General features: G+C 39.3%; 1 protein-coding gene across 1 annotated transcript; it reads left to right on the top strand.

Annotated features, from left to right (window-relative positions):
* Positions 1-829: 829 nt before the first annotated feature.
* Positions 830-19,886, top strand: LOC148355369 (amyloid-beta A4 precursor protein-binding family A member 3). Its single transcript, XM_088349946.1, has 10 exons — positions 830-2,372; positions 2,652-2,682; positions 4,832-4,977; positions 5,091-5,177; positions 5,775-5,942; positions 7,132-7,311; positions 9,632-9,844; positions 14,594-14,713; positions 16,776-16,916; positions 17,021-19,886. Exons 1-10 carry the CDS (start codon positions 1,476-1,478, stop codon positions 17,090-17,092), a joined length of 2,055 nt encoding a protein of 684 aa, XP_088206072.1. The 5' UTR covers positions 830-1,475; the 3' UTR covers positions 17,093-19,886.
* The last annotated feature ends 1,231 nt before the right edge of the window (positions 19,887-21,117 follow it).

Below are 21,117 nucleotides of genomic sequence, written 5' to 3' on the forward strand. Positions count from 1 at the left end.
AGCTGCACTGCTTATCCTCAGTAGGGTCGCGGGGGTGCTGGAGCCCATCCCAGCAATCATCGGGCAGTGGGCAGGGGACACCCTGAACTGGTTGCCAGCCAATCGCTAATTCATTAATAATGATAACAATACGATATTTTTTACGAATAAAAATTAAAAAGCAAACTTTTTATTCACAGTAGGGATTTTCTGGTGTGCTGAGGTAAATTGAGTTTAAGACCCCTATACAGGGAAAGAGTATATATGATCAAGCAGAATAAAATTTTGAACATTTATTTTGCCCAAAGGTTTTGTTTGCAATAATGTTTTTAAACTGTTTACAATGAGCTCAAATTTTTATTATGTTAAATCTGCACTGTGCTGGCCAGTCATTGGGGCATTATTTTGGTCTTTGCTTATTTAGGTGACTACTAAAGAATAATTTAAATTGATTGCATTCAAAGATACTAACTACATTGAGCCATTTGTTTTATTATGTTCCAATTTATTGGGAGAGTTATTTGAAAAAAATACACGAATACGTTTTAGATCGACACCTTCTTTTTCTATTGAGCATGCCTGAGCTGCACTGTGACGTCAAAGTATTCAACTTGTGTTGCCTTCAAGGTTTCCGTTTATTTCATGTTTGTTGGATCCGATAGAAAACTTAAAATATATTTAACACAAATGTTGCGTCCATAAACTGTATTATACTGCTTATGTAGTGAAAACACAGTAAAAACACGAACTTAAAAATCTTATTTCATCTAACTTGCAAAGAATCTTGGTGGTCGGGTTGGTACTTAAATCACCTGTAAAGCTGGATGCACCCAACGTACTAGAACGCAGCGTCAGCTAGTAAATAATGAAGCAGAAGTGTATCTTCGAGAAAGAAACATGGAGAGAGAATTATTGTGTTCATTCCTTTGTGTTTTGAAGAACCCATGTTATAGTTTAGTGTTTGTTAGTATGAGGCGTACGCATTTTTTGCATGCCGTTGTCTGAACACAAAGAAAGTCGCCAACTGTAGAAATATCAAGTCAGGTTTTCTTGAATTCCACGAGTACATTGAGTTCTGTTTGTGGATCTCTGCTAGACCTCAGCTGAAGTTAGCTTGCGGTTAAATATATCTTCTTCTTTTTGTTGTTGTTTTTAATGTGCTTACCGCCGATCAGTACTTAAACAAACATTTCTTGACAACACATGTTTTTATTGTGTTGTTTATCGTCGTGCTCGAAGTTAAAGTTGCATTATTTTGTAGACCAAGGTCTATCTTTATTTTATTGTGAAAGTCTTCCTCGTGCATGCATGTTTTCGTTGTACTTCGTACTGCTTATCTCGCGATTGGATGTATTTTACAAAAGGAGTGAAAGATGTAGCTACTGAGCAACAAAATCTGAAGTATTTCTGTGTTATAACCTAGACACTCATTTAATGTCTAAGTTTAACATCGACAATATAGCTTGTTTTGAATCACAATAGTGCCCTGTTTAAAAATGGACACTGATCTCAGTGCTCCTAATATGTCATTGCCTGAACCATCAGACGATCAGAACTTGACCTGTATCAATAGAGAGCCGGTTGTTGTAGAGCTTGATTCCCAGGTAGGCGAGTTGGACTCGTGCAGCATGATCGAGCCTCCCCCGTTAGACTGGAAATCTGATTCCTCCTCCGAAGTTGGCTCAACAGAAGAACTGACTGACACAAGCTTCCTCACTCCTTGTGGAGATCTGGAAAGGTCTCATTCAGAAAATCTCCACCAGAACATTAAACCGGTTTCGGACCAGCAGCAGCTTGTGGAGAACAACACCGAGTCGAAAGAGGAGAATGAAGTCGAAGCGGACGGACATCTTGATAACCTTGAGCAGAAAACTGATGATGATGCATACGTGTGTGAGGAAACTAATCCAGGAGATGACGACCATGCTCATATCCAATCATTACTTTGCCAACTTCAGATGATAGCGCAAGAAGCTCCTTCTCAACAAATTAGACATTCAGGCTTGACTGAGTATGCACACACAAAGCCCTGTGATCTTGAGCCATGTTCTTCATCATCAATTTCACCACAGGACAACACTGAGACCACTGGGTTGTTGTTTTCCGATAGCCACCAGAGAGATGTGTTAGGACTACTGCAGTGCACAGATATAAGCTCTACGCCAGATTCATGCTGCCTGCCTGTCAAAGGGGAAATGGATGCTGTTGTGTCTGTTTCCTATGCCCAGGAAGACGCACAAAGCTACTGGGGGCTGCATGGGAATGGTCAGCAGCAGCCATATGGGGAGGACAACATTGTCGACTTATCCCCTGACAGGGAATGTTCTGAGCCGGTTTGGGTGAAATTAAGAGAAGAATCCCCAGAGGAGGATGTTTCTGCAGAGAGTGAGAAGGTTGGTTGTGAAATTATAACCGTTTATTTTTGCACAAAATAAAAAAACAGCCAATTTTAAAAGCTATTCTCTAAAAATACATGTGTTGTAAAGTAACTAATGTCGGATCAGAATTTCAATGTTAGTGATTTTGACAAAATTGAATTATATAGTTATGTGTTGGTTGAAACAATATTTAAAAGTTAAAGCAGGGCCAAAATGTAACGCTACGATGTCAAGAATGCCTGTATAATTATATTCAAACTCGCCTATTAATTGCCCTTTATTCTAATATTTCAGAAAGCTGATGACCACCCTTCCTACAAAGATGGTGAGTGTTTTCTACATTTTGATTAGTGAAAGGCTGTGTATAATTGATATTTTGTGCCCTTTTTTCAAACCCTATACTGAATTGGGAATAAGTTGATTTAAACTTGAGAATCTAAAACAGCAATGGTTTGAATTTAGCTTGACAGACAACACTGAGAGAAGCACAAGAGAAAATTGAGGTGGACCATTAATATATTTACACAGGATTTTGCCAAAACCATGGGCAATCTCCAAAGCAACCTCGCCTGTATTTTTTTCTTTTCCTTTACTGTCATCTCTCTTTTTATCTCTCACTTTGTCTCACTCTTTTTTTCTCCTGTTCTTTCTCTTTGACTCTCTTTCTACTCTCGCCTCTCCCTCTTCACTTCTCTTTGTGTTTCTCTTTTGTCTTCTCTTTTTATCTCTTTCTATCTCTTCTGTTAGTCTCTCCTCATTCTCTTTCACTGTCTTTTTTCTTGGTTTTTCTCTTCTACCTTCTCTTTTACTCTAACTCTATTTCTTTCTCATTTTTTCTATTGGTCTCTCCTCGCTCTTTCCTTTTCTCTATTCTCTTGACCCTTTTTTCTTTCTCTCTTTTCTCTTAGTTTTTATTTTTGTCCCACACTCTTTTTCTACCTCACTCTTTTTATTTCTTTATCTTTTTATTTCTTTTTTTCTAATTTTAAGTCCGGCCCCCTGTAACAGTTTTTTTGAACCATTATGGCCCTGAGTTCAATGGAGTTTGACACCCCTGATCTAAAGGTTTGTTTAAAATTACGTCGAGGTTGTGCTTATTAAATGACTTTTGACTTTATGTAAAGCAAATTGTTGGAACACGATTTTTTTTCTATACAATAAGTCATGGGAGACAAAAATGCCTAGTGAAGTTGCTATAGAAGCATTTATAACTCAAAGGTTCCTAAAGTTAACCAGGGCCCGGACCCCAGTGAGTCGTTAAAAAAGTTCCTGCCCCCCAACCTCAAATTTTGTCAATAATCTAGTGCTGGACAGAGCTTTGTGATTCTGGTATAAAGAAATATTACATTTTAGTGGCTTACATGCTCTTGCTTTTTAGATAGATAGATAGATAGATAGATACTTTGTTCATCCCCGAAGGGAAATTCACATTTCCAGCAGCATCCCTGAGCTGAGAACAATCGAGAACAATCGAAAATAACACGGGAGCTGCTGGAGTGGCTGCCATTCGTGACGGCGCCGGAAGAAAAGATTCAATTTGAATCATTTACAAACAAACAAACAATTGAATCATGTACAAACAAACAAACAAAATATTCATGTTTCAATAAATGGAGTGTTAATAAAATATTTCTGATACTGATATAACCAGATAAAACTAATTTTAAGTTACCTGTCCAAATGAATGTTGTGCCATCTCACCTTTCCCACTCTCTCTCCTGCAGTTGACTTGCTGCTGCTCGCTCCTGAAACTAATACTTACCTCTTTGTGTATACACGTGTACTTCAATTGACGCTTCGATTTTGGAACCATAAATCAAAACGTGGTTTAACACAAGAAATGGCAATTCTCATATCATGATTAGCTTCCTGACGATTTTTTTGTCTTCACGTCTAATGGAGTTGTAAACATTGCCTCACACGTACATAGTAATGAAAAGGGAACGTAGTATTCCACAGCTGGTTTGGCGAGTTACGGGAACAGTTCCAACCCCTCGCACCAAAAGGTTTCATGACCAGTCTTCTTTTCTACTTCCGGTCATCAAATCATGTTCGAGTAGACATTTCAAAATGATACGTGCAGCGCGATCCACAATCAAATTTAAGTCCACTCCTGCCTCTTGTGCCACACGTCTTCTCTCTCCTTTCTCTCTATCTCTCTGCTGCACTATAGGGCTGGGGTGTAGCGCCTAAATCTCTCGTCTGGGCAGGACATAGGATAGGATGTGAAATATATCAATACAGAAAAAAAGTCTTTCTTTTTCTTCATTCTTTTTTTCAGAAAAAGATTGTTATTACTCTGTCTCAGACATCTTGCCGTGTACCCCCTAGAAAGATGTTTTTCACCCCCTGGGGGTCCATTGACCCCACTTTGGGAACCGCTGATTTAACCAATATGGTACTGTTTCAGTTGTGCCAAAAATATGGTTCACTAATTCAAATACAAGTATAATATTTTCTTTCTTACTTTCCAGTGCCTGGGCCATGTGACCCCGAAGACCTGTTAGATGGAGTCATATTTGGTGCCAAATACTTGGGCTCTACACAGCTCAAGTCTGATAAGAACCCATCAACTAATACCCGCATGGCACAGGCTCAGGAAGCAGTAGACCGTATTAAAGTATATAAATTTCACTCTTCACTGATTCTGTGCAGTAAATTTAAAACTTCTGCATTTGACATTGTCTGTTCATCACAACACATGTATAATTTCTTCTCTCTAATTTCATCTAGGCTCCAGAAGGGGAAACCCAACCAATGACTGAGGTGGATCTTTTTATCTCCACTCAGAGGATCAAAGTTCTCACTGCTGATACGCAGGTGGGATTTTCAAGCTGAGAGCTACTTTTTGTTGCTAATTAGCGCAAAGGGCACCCAGTTTGACATGCATTTCTAAGATAACATCTTATTATGTTATTTCTATTGTTTTTTTCTGTTATTACCAGTTTGAATATTGGAAGTATGGTTAAATAGACCCAGTCAACCACTAAAAAAAATATTTTACCAGATAATCTCAATGATCCAGCATTGGTGAGCTATTTTCAGAACAGGTCCATGGGCACCTCAGCTGACCTAAGGGGGGACCTTGTCGCCTGCGGGAACCACGTTGGAGACCCCTGATATAGACTATTAGGAGCCAAGACATCATACAATTCTTGTGAAATGCTATAGGTGGACTTCACCTTAATGTTCAACCAAACATCTACTCTAATAAATCCAAGCTAACTAACTATAGCTTCATTCTGTCTCTATTGTAAATTTGTGAAAGAAAAGATAGCTGGCCCTGTGGGCACATACCCCATGCATTGTTTGGTTTACAAACAAAACGAATCGATCAAACAATAAATTGACATAATTCGAATGTAGGGGACTTCTGTTGGATTTTCACTCATAACTCCTTCTCATTTGTCCACTCAGGAGGCCATGATGGACCACTCCTTGCAGATGATTTCCTACATTGCAGATATCGGCGAAATTGTTGTCTTAATGGCCCGCAGGAAGCTTAAAGGATCAGAAACTGATGCCCCCTCTTCTGCCAAACCTCAGAAGTGCCTAATGATCTGCCACGTCTTCTCCTCTGTGGATGTAAGTGCCGTCTTTATTAGAGTATAATGCGCCAAATCGGGCGCGTGTTTCACACCAGGGCTATTATTCACGCACTGATTCATCTGTCGAAAATATCGCTGACCACGATCGCAAAACATTGAATGCAACAACATCTCTCGACCCACAAGACACCTATAGTCTACTTTTAGTAACTGTATTCTAATCACTTGCATGGAAAATTAAAAATAAATACTTTTCAATGGATCATGCAAAGGGGTGAGGCACTTCTAAGGAAATTGTGTTTGTATGATCTGTATTAATAATAATGAGGCACCTGTAGCGTATGCTTTAATGAACTGTTGAATTCCTGCTTGTGTTACATGACGTCACACATGACAACACTGCAGCTGGGGCATACCATTGCACAAACGGGGGGTGTCACGCTCTCTTTGACCGAAATTGTATTGAATAATCAAATGCATCATTATAAGACAGTATTGACATATTGTATTTGATTATTCATTACCATTTCCTCAGCCATGCCTCGCTTATTATTTCCTTTCCTCACCTAGCCCACACTGAAACATGAGTTACAGTAAATATTGTAAATTATATTTCGGTATTGAATGGTTAATTGTCTGCATTTATATAGCGCTTTTTAAGTCAATGAGGACCTCCCAATGGGCTTTACAATGTGCTTCACACTTACCCATTCACACACAATCACTCACCAATAGGGAGGGAGCCATGCAAGGCGCCTACCTGCTTATTGGGGGCATTAGGGGTTCAGTGTCTTGCCCAAGGACACTTCGACATATAACACGGAAGAGCCGGGAATCTAACCTGCGACCTCTTGATCCCAAGACGAGCGCTCTACCTCCTGAGCTAATGCCGCCCACATTATGTTTACATTGTCAATAAATTATTTTTATCATGGCTGAATGTATTTAAACGTTCTATCTTACAATCCTTAATTTAAGTTGAGAAAAAGTAAAAACAAAAACAAAAAAAAAACTATTTTTTAATTGAAAATTAGGGATGCACGTTCTTTATGTGCGCGCTATACTCTTATAAATATGGTACTTGGAAATGATTTTTATGTTGGATGTGTTTTTTATCATTTAGATTTCATTATAAAAAGGTATTGTATACCACATGGTTATAAGAGAATCTGAATTTGAAAATGGCGGCCTTAAATTTAATTTTCTAAGTATTTGTCTCCATATAGGCCCAAATCATAGCCCAGGCTATCGGCCAGGCGTTCGGGGTGGCTTACCAGCAGTTCCTTCAAGCCAGTGGCATCAAGGCCAGCGATCTGCAGCCTGGCGAATACAGCGACTACCTGGAAAGTCAGGAGCTCTACAATGGAGACCTGGCCCACTTCTCGGACTCCCACAACATCAGAGAGGTACTGTGCGTACAGCGCAATTAATTGTTATAACTTGGGGGAGGGTGATCTAACAGTGGTTTTGTATAAAAACACTACATACAAATTTTGTATCAAAGAGCTTTGAAGATAAATAAATGAAATGTATTTGCTGTAGCTCCAACCAAGTAGATAAGCTTTACTGCTTTATGTGAATTTTAAAAAACTAAATCTGTTGGTTCCATAATAAAGAAAACCAAATGTTGTTTTTAGTGCCTTATGGTTCTCTTCGTTTACATCTTTGTTTACCCTTGGAGGTATGCAAGATTTCAAAATGATTTGTATCATGTACAAATAACCTGGAAATAAAAAAAATAGATGACTGGTTGAAATCAAAGATTTATTAGAGACCCGTCCCCAAAATAACTCATTTGAATAAAGTATTATATCTTTCATCAGTATAACAATCATTTGTTCGTCAATTTAGAAATGATCACACTGTTTGAATTTCGATATATATTTGACCATTTCTGAAGGGTTTTTTTTTTTCAAATCCTTTTTCACTCTCTTTTCACAGACACTATTTATCTATCTATCTACCTTGGTCATATCCCTCAAGAGGGGTGACCGACAGCAAGACAAACATACAATAACAAAGAAAATAAAAGGGGAAAAAAATAGCAAATAACACACACACAATTTTTTGGACCATGTCCATGCCAATTGCCCAAACACCCAAACAAGTTAGCCATCTCGCCACCTAAGTTGGTCATGCCTTCGTCCCTCCAGATGATCCTGCAGTGCACTCATAACACCATCCATCCACGTCAATCGCGGCCTTCCTCTTGGTCTCCTTCCGTTCACTTCTTCTCTGTAGATCCTCTTCAACATTCGCTGCTCATCCATCCTCTCCATGTGTCCAAACCAACCGAGTACTCTCTTATCAACATGCTTGCTCAGTTCCACGACTATTCCAGTTCTGTCTCTCACAATTTCATTTCTCAATCTATCCAGTCTTGTCACTCCTAACATACTCCTCAAACACTTCATCTCAAAAACATTCAATTTCCTTCTTAAATCTGCGTTCAGGCTCCAAGTCTCCTCACCATACAACACAGTCGGTACAATCACACTCTCATACGGTCCCCTCTTAACATACACACTCATACTCTTGTTGCTCATGACTCTCCTCAGAGCACCCAAAACCTTGCTTCCTTGATTCACTCTGTGCAATACCTCGCACTCCATTCCACCAACTGCAGCCACATCACAACCCAAGTACCTAAAGCTTCTTCCAGCACCTGTCCATGCAACCTGATTTCTAACGTCATGCCCACTCCATCACGTGAACACTTCATCACCTTACTCTTCCCAACATTGACACATAACTTACGTCTATCACATACTCTTCCACACTCCGTTACCAACCTTCTCAATGTTTCCTCAGAATCAGCCAAAAGCGCTTTGTCATCTGCAAACAACAACTGACTTACCTGTCACACTGTTCCACTGTTGTCCATCATCTCTACACCTCTGCCAAATACTCTTGCATTCACCTCTCTCACAGACACACAATGTTTAAAACCTGAGGAAAATGGGCATTTTCTCATGTACATTTTGAAATTTTAAAAGCAATCTATATCAAAGTAATAGAAAAGTACCTATTAAATACTTTATTTCAGGAAGACTGTATCGAAAAGAAACTTCGATTCAAAAGGCCGCACAAAGACAACATTTAGGTAAAAGAATAACACAATTTGGGTAAACATTTGACACATTCAGTACTTTTGCCTATTTGTCCAAAAATTTGATTTTTTGTAAAAACACAACCCCCAAAATAGATTTTTTTTTGTTTTATAATAACTTTAAAAAAAAAAAAACTCAAATATTGGATAGTTGGCTTTATACAAGGGTGATGGCTATCTTCTCTGTGTGGTTTGTTTAATACAAACCCCCAACTGGGTTATTTTGTAAACCCTCTACTTTTTTGTATAGAATAACTTACAACGTAATTGTTTGTATTTGAAATTCAACATTTTGATATCCAAGTAGTCAGTCATTATTTAAACAAACATTAGTTATTTTTTAAACAAATTCTTTTTTTTGTACATAATTTGTTGTAAGGGAAATCCTTTTAGTATTGCTTTAATATCCCTTATGGGGGTATTTCATAAAGGGTACATCCCTAATAAGGTTAAGAAATCCTGTACAACCATTGTGCCTAAGGAAATACAGTCTATGAAATGAGTTTTAAAACCACGAATAATTTTGGTTTAGCAAAAATAACGATGCCTATTGAATACTCAAGTCACAAATCGTTGATTCCAAGTTATTAAACGTTTTCCTTCCTCCTCTGGCTCAGATTGCAATCACCAAAGCTCCGGGGGATATTTTGGGCTTGGCAGTGGTGGAATCAGGCTGGGGCTCTATCGTGCCTACGGTGATGGTGGCCAATCTCCTTCACGGTAGTCCTGCTGAGCGCTGTGGCGAGCTCAGCATCGGCGATCGCATCATGTCCGTCAATGGCACCAGCCTTGTTGGTTTGCCCATCAACACCTGCCAAAATATTATCCAAGTAAGAGATCAATAATGAATTAAATTGCACAAGGGCGTAGGTTTAGTCTTTGGGGACCATATTGAAAAGTAACATTTTATTTTGCAAAAATTGCAAAATAATTGCCAAAATAATTTTACCCCTGCCAAAAAAAAAAATCAAAATTCAGCGGCTACATGCTGACGTTTGCCCGATTGGTTTGTTTTTGGTTTGTTGATTCTCTCGCGGGATTCTGGAACGTATGGCTCTTTTCATGAGTATATCTGGCTCGGAGATAGAATCAGAGTGATTCTTTTCAACTCTGTATCGTTCCATGTCTTGTAGATGTGAAGAATGTATTGACCTTTTGCAAACATAGATAGATAGATACTTTATTCATCCCCGAAGGGAAATTCACATTTCCAGCAGCATCCCTGAGCTGAGAACAGTACAATAATAAAGCCAAAAGAATACAATATACAAATACCCAGTGTGACGTGCAAATGCCCACTGTAGCGTGTTATATAGAATAACTAAATAGTGCTACACAGAATACATATTGCAGTAAGATTCGGTAATATCCAATGTGTAGGTGGTGTGGTTTAATGTGGGCCTTTACTCCGCCGGGTGGAGTTAAAGAGCCTCATGGCATGAGGAAGAAAAGATCTCTTCAGTCTGACATATGACCTAACCACGTGACAACACCAAGACGGACAGCGGTAAACTGTAGTAAACAGAGGGTATGGCCAGTACCGTATTTTCCGCACTATAAGGCGCACCTAAAAGTCTTATTTTTTTTCAAAAGCTGACCATGCGCCTTATAACACAGTGCGCCTTATACAGACATGGGGACTTGAGACTTAGTGACTTGGACTCGAGTCGACTCGAGTCGCTGTTTTTATGACTTGTGACTTGACTTGGACTTGGCAATCTAAGACTCGGGACTTGACTTGTGACTTGACTTGCCCAAGAAAAAAATACTTGGGACTTACTTGGGACTTGAAGGTGAAGACTTGAGACTTACTTGAGACTTGCACATGTGTGACTTGGTCCCATGTCTGGCCTTATATATGGCTCAATATTAAATTCGCAAGGTCTCGCAACTACGAGAAACAGCCGCCGACTCCATTTTTCGCGCTGTGCATACTGGGAAATATTAAACGATTGGTAGTTGCCGGGGCTCGTGTTGTATTTGTTTACTAAGTGGCAAAATGGCTACCCCATTAAACTGCTTAATTCATATTCAACAAATACAGTATTTGTCTGAATCCAGGGTTATGACTGGTGAAGATGTAAAGCACAATTTACCTTAAACAAACGCAGAATTATTCAGAATGTCACGTTTGAGAGAGAGAGAGAGCGAGAGAGAGAGAGAGCGAGATTCTCTTTCATACGTGCATTTGTATAAGAAAATGGCTCCTGTTAAGAGACACGCGTACAACGCCGAGTTTAAACTCAAAGCGATCAGTCACGCAGCACAACACGGCAATAGAGCGGCAGCGAGAGAGTTAAACTTGAATGAATCGATGGTACGGAAGTGGAGAAAGGATGAAGATAAGCTCCGCCAAGTAAGGAAAACTCAACAAAGTTTCCGTGGCAATAAAGCAAGATGGCCAGAGTTAGAGGAGACACTTGAACAGTGGGTTGTTCAACAAAGAGCGGCAAGCAGAAGTGTCAGTACGATAACTATACGTATGAAGGCAACAGCGCTGGCACAAAAACACCGGACGTGTTGGATGGCCCATTCACTGAGATATGGTCAATTCGAACACAGCAGAAGAAGAATTCGAGGGATTCGTCGATGAGGAGCTTATAGAGTGATCTTTGTTTTTCTTTTGTGTGTTTACGTTTTACATTTTACAGTTATTATGTTATTGCTTTGCACTCGTTGTTTTTGCACATTACGAGTGTCACTTTATTGCGATTGCACTAACGTTTCATTTAAAATAACAGTATCAGACGTTTTTTTCTTTGCGTGTTGACTAAATGGACAAAAAATAAAATGATATGTCGATGTTGTTCAAAGATGTTAAAGATGTGTCACGAAAATGCTTTACCTCAGAGAAAATAATAAAACGGCTGTTTATTTATTTTGGGAGTGAATGGAGTTGTGGAAAGCTTGTTTGTTAATAAAGTTTGACCCTTTTGAATGTTTTGTTGACATTCCCTTGAGCGTGGCAACATCTAGAGGTTGCATAAAGTAACTACATTCTCTACTGTAGTCAAGTCGTCACATTTATTTACCGTAAATAGCCCTTAATCCCAAAAATGTCTCGAAGGACTGCACAGGATTACAATTACAAAATTGCACAATTACCTGATCTTAAACCAGCATGCACTTATAGCGCCTTATAATGGGGTGCGTCTTATGTATGGCATAAGTTTTAAAATATATCATTCATTGAAGGTGCGCCTTATAACATGGTGCGCCATATAGTGCGGAAAATACGGTAAATGGATAACAACATCAAAAAGCACTCCTACTTACGAACATTCCAGTTAGGAACAATTGAAATACGAACATTTTTTTCGGGATGTCGAAAAATATCCGGACATTGGGCAGCACGGCGGCGCAGTGGTTAGCGCGTGTGTGGCACAGTTCTGAGGTCGTGGGTTCAAATCCAGCTACCGGCCTTACTGTGCGGAGTTTGTATGTTCTCCCCGTGCTTGCGTGGGTTTCCTCCGGGCACTCCGGTTTCCTTCCACATTCCAAAGACATGCATTTCAGGTGGATTGGCCGGTCCAAATTGTCCCTAGGTGTGAATGAGCGAGCGAGTTGTCTGTCCCTGTGTGCCCTGCGATTGGCTGGCAACCAGTTCAGGGTGTCCCCTGCCCACTGCCCGATGATTGCTGGGATGGGCTCCAGCATCCCCGCGACCCTACTGAGGATAAGCGGTGTAGCTGATGAGATGATGAGATGAGATTTTATATTGTGTGCACCTTTATCCGAGTAGAGGGGAGTGCTGTTGTGCTTCTTTCCGCTGCGTGGTCCTGTATAAGGTCACCCAGCATCCACCTGAAGAAGAAATCAGACTTCTACTTCCTGGTTTGTGTGTATACACACTGCACTGTATCTCTAGCACGCTAAGAACTTTGACGTTTTTATTGTTTGTTTAATATCTCCAATCGATGTGGTTGGTGTAAAGCTTAAAGAAGATGCAAGCCGTTTCTTTTGAAATGAAAGTGGAATTAGAAATCTTGATGCTGTTAAGAAAATGGTTGGATCGCTTTTTTTTTCATCCACTTTTTACCACGAAAGAGGAAGTCCCCTAACTCTTCCAAAAGTAAACATTATTTATCTTTATAGTCAAGTCATGTTTATTTGTGACGCCCTTAATCACAAGGAGTCTCAAAGGGCTTCACAGACCACGGAATGTCAACACCTAATGTGTAGCTTTGTTTTTCAGAACTATGCTTTATCATTCAGCCTGCTTTGTAATGTTATAGAGCATATTGTTTAATCAAAGGTTTATTTTTAAGTTTTAAAACAATACAGGTTACTTATATAAGCCGTAAACATACTTATACAAACCTTAAACATACAAAATATAGCAACTTACAAACAAATTGACGAGTGATCGTCCGTAACCCATCTTGTTTGTAAGAAGGGCAGGGTCTGTAAAAACAAGCACAAAAAGCAGTATTTGGAGAAACTAAGGATAGCATAGCAGGGCTAGCTATTAACCCTTACAGTCTTCCTTCTGACTTCAGTCCACACAGTTTGTACCACTATATTGTAAATGGAGGATCCACATACACCAGTGCTCATTTAAAAGCTTATATGTATGCTTCGTAGCTGGAACGTGTTGCTGTGCTTCTTTGTGCCCAAAAAATGCACCCCACCCCCGAGTGAAATGTCCCCCTTGCGCGAACGTTACAAAAACAACCTCGTATCTAAATTTTTGGGGACTGTAATAGAAAAGTTAAGTACTGGACATTTGCACCTTATATAGAAATCTCTTTTGACCATGTTGAAAATATTTACCTGGATGAAATGACTTCTGAACTTTCGTTTCCTGTTCCATCCTTTAAAAATTAAAAAGTTCTTTATGGCATAAGCTTTATGGTAGAGCACATAACAGTTTTCAATACATATGATATTCAGAAGAGTACTATTTTGAATCACTGATTAATCGCAATAAAAAAGTGGTAATTACCGGTATATTCTTCTGTCATGTCGAAATGCTGCAGCTGTTGAAAGTACTGATCAATAAGCCCGGTCTTAAGGTAATCAACACATTTAAATGATTAGGAATTATTTCATAGTGTTTCCGAATGAAATATTTGAACCCAGCATCAAGACAGTTTGTTGTGAAATTATTTTCTTGTGTAGCTTGGTCAGACGGAACATCACGTGGGGGGGAGGAGATATTTCCCCATTGCGCCCCCTCCGCAGAAAAATCTCTTTATCTCTTTGTTGACTTTGTGACTTTTACATCTGATTGAAAGGGGGGAAGACAGAAATGGGCAAACACAGCCTTGTGGCTCGAGTGTGCCAGGTGTCTTTGCCATATATTGGTCTGGACATGTCCCCTTCGTCTCTGCTAAACCACGTCCTTGGTATTGTGGCATATATGTGGTCATTTCAATTTCAGATAAATTTATTTTTAAAATGTCTCTATAATTCATGTGTGACGTCATGTAACACAAGCAGGAATTCAACAAAGGTCATTTTGTAATCAAGTGACAATCAAAAAAGGTTTAATTCATTACACACACACACACATATATATGTATACTTTGAAGTTTTACCATTACAATGATTTTGTTAAAATTTTGTGTGTATCTCAGGACTTGAAAAGTCAGAAGTATGTTAAACTCAGCATTGTTCACTGCCCTCCTGTCACCATGGCGATTATCAAGAGACCAGATCCCAAGTATCAGCTGGGTTTCAGCGTAGAAGACGGCATCGTAAGTCTTGTGCATTATATTTGTTCTTTCTCTTGTCCATGGGGTTGATTAAAAAAAAAGGACCATTGTTTACCTTATTAAGGTTGTTTGTTTTGTTTTTTACATAATTTTTTATGTATTTTTATCTGAAGGGACATTGCATATCATTTAGCGCCCCCTACTCTTAGATAGAATCTTCAATACTTGCCTTACTAAGGTTTGTTTTTACATAATTTGTTTTGAATATTAACTTAAAGGGACACCGCGTGTTATTTAGCGCCTCATAGTAGTACAAAAACTTAGTTCATAAAAAAACTATTGATTTGAATAAAAAGCAAAAGTACACAAGACATCATTAGCCTGAAATGTCATCTAATTGACATAACATTAGCCTCACCTAGAGGGTAGAGGGTGGGCGGATCAATACATATGTCGATATTATCGATACTACGCAAATACTCAGGTCTGATTGATACTGTTGTACTTGGATCAATACTTCACTCCCCCACCATTTCATCTAAAGCGCCGCTGTTCTGTCATTAGCGCAGCCTTTCTTTCTCTCATTTGGTGCCCTCAGCCCCTCTTTGGGTTTATGCATGAGTCATGACTGACAAACACACGTTTAGCACCTTTTCCTACCTGGCCTGCTGCTGCATCGTGCCTGCCAGGCAGAAGAGGGGGCCAAATCTATGCCACTAGAAGCTAAAAAACGACAAGAGGCCTACACAAAGCGCAGCCTTGTGTGGACTCTGTTTTAACGACAGATATTGACAATGCCAGCTGTCATTTGTTAGCTAAAACTGCTTAAAAATAGCCACATAATATAATAAATGGAAGAAAACACCAGGCAGTGGAAGTGATTATCCTTCGTATTTATTATTATCCTTGTGCAATCTTGACGGCTGGCAAATTAATAGTTGAGACACTCCATATCCATGTTGTCTCTATACTACTCAATATTTCCTTTTCAATGTCTGGGTAATGTCAGAGACATTTTCTTTTTTTCCCTCCAGTCACGGTGTACTGTGTTTCAATAACAATTTTATAAATAGAAAGACCAAAATCCAACACTCTGTTTCCGTCAATTCTGTTTGCACATTTGCCCCATTGCTTTTGTTGATACGCTATAAGTGACACCACCTCCCAACATGTGGCCTACCATTTGCTACTGGTGACACATAATCGAATATGTGCATATAACAGGGTTCGGTGCTTGAAATCCTTTAAAATGCTTGAATTTTGAGTGAAGTGCTAGAAAAGGCTTGAAATAATTTCTATTGCCATGTTTCCTGGCAATCTGACTTGTTTCAGACTGAACTCGATGTTTCTGTGATAAGCGGTGCAGATAATGGATGGAATGGAGTGTCTATTTTAAAAATTAAACTCAATTCCAAGTGTTTATTGTCATATATACAGTAAAGTTGCGAGCGAAAAGAAAATAGATACTAAGGAATGGTTGGCATTTCTTGAATCCCAAGACTTTAACCTTCCGAATGATGGAACAATGCATTTGAGTGACATCGTACGGACACCGCATCCGCACATGTTCTCGACAAGTATTTGCGTCTTTGCAAGCTTTCGGAATGTTAAGGGGGTAATAAGTTGGACTGAACTATCTGACTGTTTTTTCGACGTTCCCATTGTAGTGCCTTATAATCCGGTGCGTCTTATGTATGTCAAAAATAGGACCAAAAACTATTTTTTCGGGGTGTGCCCTATAACCCGGTGCGCCTTATAGTGCGGAAATTTTGGAAGATGTGCTTCAAGAGGTTCTCCTCCGTGGTAGAGAGTGGACGAAAAAAAAGTGATCCGACCATTTTATCAACCGCATCAAGCTTCCTTACTCCACTTTCATTTCAAATGAAACAGCTCGCCTCTTCTTTACACTTTACACCAGTGGTTCCAAAAGTGGGCGGTGCACACAATACAAAATCTAACTTACAGTAATGATCTGATATTTTTCGACATCCTGAAAAAATGTTCGTTTTACCGTTGTTCGTAACTCAAATGTTCGTAAGGAGAGGCGCTTCTGTACTTTTCTCAATCTGTCTCAGAATTGAAACATAGCATCTGTTTTCCTCAGATATGTAGTCTGATGCGAGGCGGTATAGCAGAAAGAGGAGGTATACGAGTTGGACACCGCATCATTGAAATTAATGGACAGAGCGTCGTTGCCACACCGCATGACAAAATCATTCAGATCCTCACAAATGCAATAGGAGAGGTAACTGAAAGAGCAAAAAAAAACAAACAATGCACTTTTACAATCCGGCACACTGTTTGGGTGGCAGTCTGGTGTCAATATTTTTTTTTTTTTATTCTCCACAGATTCACTTGAAGACCATGCCAGCCTCAACGTATCGGCTCCTAACTGGACAAGAACAGCCAGTGTTTCTTTAACCTGTACAGTGTTTTCATGAGCAAAATGACAATTACAGTATCACCACCTTGAACACAACAATGCAAAATTCGTTTCTATTGTTCAAACATATTTTTAGGTGTTGCAAAAACACAGCATTAGATTTGTACTCCTTTGGTTATTAGTAGCTGAGATGAACTATGCATACTGTAGGTAACATGGGTTATACAGTGGAACCTCGTTTTTCGAACGCCTCTCAGTTCGAACAAATCGGTTCTCGACCAAAAATTTCGAGAAATTCTTGCTTCGCTTTTCGTTCAGAAAAATCGGAGTTCGAACGCCGGTATGTTGGGGCGATCCTGAGCGGCGTACGGGTGTAGATTGCCCCCACCCCTCGTGAAGAACTGTTGTCACGTGACCGCGCACTTCTTTTTGCTTTCGTTTTGAATATCGGTGAACTGAGTGTTTTAACCCCTAATTATGCCTCTGAAGAAGGGCGGTGCAAGCAACAAAGTTGCTACAGGTGAAAAAAGAAGAGTAGTGCGTACAACTATTGCATTTAAGAAAGAAATAATAGCAAAATATGAAGAAGATGTGCGAGTTTCCCTTCTTTCGAGGGAATAGAGCATGGCTTCTGCAGACCTCCACAAAGGTAAGAAATCCTCTTCATAAATCTTTTCTTTATCCTTTAACCGCTCACCACTTGTTGTGGAGACCCTGGTGCTAAATGACGTGTAAACGACCTGATTTTTTTATTTTTACACGTTCATGTTAGCTTAATCTTTCGTACGGTAGATTACGCTAACGCGAACGTACGATTAGCCTGGGTTAGCTTCATGTTTACGTTCATGGTAAGCCTTCAAGGATTTGGAACGGATTAAAATGATTTTAGATTACTTTTAATGGCAAAAACGATTTTCGGTCATCGACCAAATTGGTTTTCGAATAGGGTTCTGAAACGGATTATGGTCGAGAACCGAGGTTCCACTGTACTTTTGGATTTACCCGATGGTTATTGATGAGCATGTTCCGTATATATATGTATATCTCATCATCTCATCTCATCAGCCGTACCGCTTATCAAAAACATGCATTTCAGGTGAATTGGCCGGTCCAAATTGTCCCTAGGTGTGAATGAGCGAGTGAGTTGTCTGTCCCCGTGTGCCCTGCGATTGGCTGGCAACCAGTTCAGGGTGTCCCCTGCCCACTGCCCGGAGATGGCTGGGATGGGCTCCAGCCCCCCCACGACCCTAATGAGGATATATGTATATATATATATATATATTATTACACTGAGAGATCAAAATTAGGGAACAATTTACAAACAATTGAATAATTCTGGTTTTGTTGTGTCTATTCCATCCATACTACAACACGGTTTCATGAAATGAATAAGAAATGCCCCCGCTATCTGTGAAACACATTATAAAACACTTTGAAAAGTCTTTAGTGGCTTGAAAAGCGCCAGATAAATGCAGACCTTTTACAAAACTACAAAACTCTTTCAAGTCACCCAAGATGGCTGGTTGTTCACGGAATACAAATGCAAGAGATGACAGGTCACTGCAGAGGATGTCACTGGGTCATCGTTTCCACACTGCAGCTGGAATTGCTTGCCAGTTCAGTGCTGAACATGGTAAGGATACAGTGTCTCGCCGTTTAAGAGCATTTGGGCTGAAGGCCCACACTGCAGTGACCAAACCTCTCACTAGCAAAAAAAAAAAATCTAAAACCTAGACTGAGCTTTGCTAAGAAGCATGTTGTGAGGAAAGAGGAGAACTGGCCCAGAGTTCACTTCAGTGATGAAAGCAAATTTCATTTATTTGGGTCTGATGGGAAGCCTTATGTTCGGAGACCCAATGGAGAAAGATTAAACCCAAAGTGTAAAAAAACTGAAAGGTGAAGGAGGAAGTGTCATGGTTTGGGGCATGGTTTCTGCTACAGGATAGCTATATATCTAGTAAAGGTACCTGCAAATGTGTGTAAGAACCTTCTTCAACAACACATGGTTCCTTACTCGTGTTCATCACCCGATCATCCTGCAGTCTTCATTCAGGACAATGCTCCATGTCACACAGCAAAACTGGTATAGAATTTCCTTGAAGGTGAAAACATTGAATCAATAGCATGGCCTGCCCAGAGTCCTGATCTCAACCCAATAGAGAAAAAAGTTATCGTCGAGAAACCCACGACAATCACCGAACTGTGGAGGAGGCTGGAAGAAGAATGGACCAAAATCACACCAGAGCAGTGTGAAGGACTCGTGCTATCCTGTGGCCTCAGATGTGCTGAAGTCATTCACAGCAGAGGCCTTGTACACTTCTTAGTGATGGCTGACTGTTGTAACCGTCAGATTTTTTTCCCATGCCAAATTCATTGTCGTTCTCTCATTTTAATCTCCAGTGTATTTTTGTGTCTTCCAATTCTGTTTATTCTGTGTGCCTAACCTGAAAGAACTAAAAGAAAGTGGTCTGTTCTCAGTTCTTTCACCTCACAAGAAATCACTGTTATTTGTTTTGTTTTTTCATTTTTTTACACAGCTATGAGATTATTTTCCTAGCAAATGCATGTTTAAAGACATCTGTCACTTAGCATTTATTTGTTTACTTTGTATTTGCTGATTTTGATGTTCCTTAAATGTAGATTGTCGGCTTCCATTTTTGTAATGTAACTTTAACTATGCATTTGCTGACCACAGCACTAGAATCAACTAAACAATATTTTGTTACAATATGCATAATGCTGAATTTTCTGAAAATGTTCAAAACGTGGACTTGTCTGACCACAGCACAGTTTTTAAGTATGATAAAACCAAGTAAACGCAGTCTGAAACTATTTTACCTTCTTTCATTCAAATATCAATGGCAACGTACATACCCATACATGAAGTTTGTTTTTTTCATTTTTCTTAAATCCATAGACGAGGGGTCTCCAACGTGGTTCCCCCCACGGACATCAGTAGTGCCTACAGACCTGATCTGGAAATAACGCACCAGTGATGGGTCATTGTGATGGGTCATTGTGAAGATCTAGTATTTTTTTTTTTTTTTATTGGTTGACTTAAGTCTCTTCAGCCCTACTTCCAATAATTAACCTGGTTATAACATAGTTACAACATAGTAATAACCAGACATGGGTATAGGAGCCCCCAAAAAATACCCATGTAAAAATACTGTTACTTCAGAATAATATTACTCAAGTACAAATAAAGTAGTCACCAAAATAATAACTTGAGTAAAAGTAAAAAGTAGTTAGTAAAAAGAAAACTCCAGTACTGAGTAACTGTAGCACATCTTATTCTTTTTTAAAGAACTTTGATCAGATCATCAAAATCAATTGCATCATCAATAAATTAATTCAAAAATAGAATAAAATAATCAAGGTAAATTCAAGTACTTAATTAAACTATAACATTATGAAAGAAATAGATTAAGCTCAAGTAGCATATTGAAAGCCCAAGTAAATTTTTCAACAGGCTCTGCAGGCAGAACGACAAGCTAGCCCTGTGGTCAGCCACCAAAAATGTTGATAGAACCATACTTAAAAAGGGCAGAGCTTGGGCTTCAAAGTGGCTCTCACCGGAGATAAAAAAGCAAGCGAAGGACTCGGAGAAATGCTCTTACATATGTGGAGGGGATTTAAGTTACCTAATAACGGCTTCAATGTAGCCTAATGTAGCGGAGTAAGAGTACTATTTCTTCTTCACAAATTGACTCAAGTAAAAGTATAGTAATTAAAAAACAAAACAAAAAGTAGCTCTCGGCTTGGAAACGGTTGGAGACCCCTGCCCTAAACTGCAATGTCTTATAAATGCGACCTGCCATGCTGTATATTCAAAAAAGGAGTATTTTATAACACATAATTAGATCTTTGAAAATGGCAGTGATTCATAACAACAGAACTTGTCGTGCAGAGTGAGCTTGGGGAAACTGCAGTTCTTTTCCCTCCTGAAAGCCTAACTTTGTGTTAGATTGAGTACATTATACCTCTAATGTCAAGAACAGGATCAGGACCCAAATGCGTAACATTTCTCACACAAGCTTTTATTTTACGGGGAATGGGACAC

This window comes from Urocampus carinirostris, chromosome 12 (genome assembly GCF_059441175.1).
Source record: "Urocampus carinirostris isolate Australia breed hairy pipefish chromosome 12, RoL_Ucar_1.0, whole genome shotgun sequence".
NCBI classification, from domain to species: Eukaryota; Metazoa; Chordata; class Actinopteri; order Syngnathiformes; family Syngnathidae; genus Urocampus; species Urocampus carinirostris.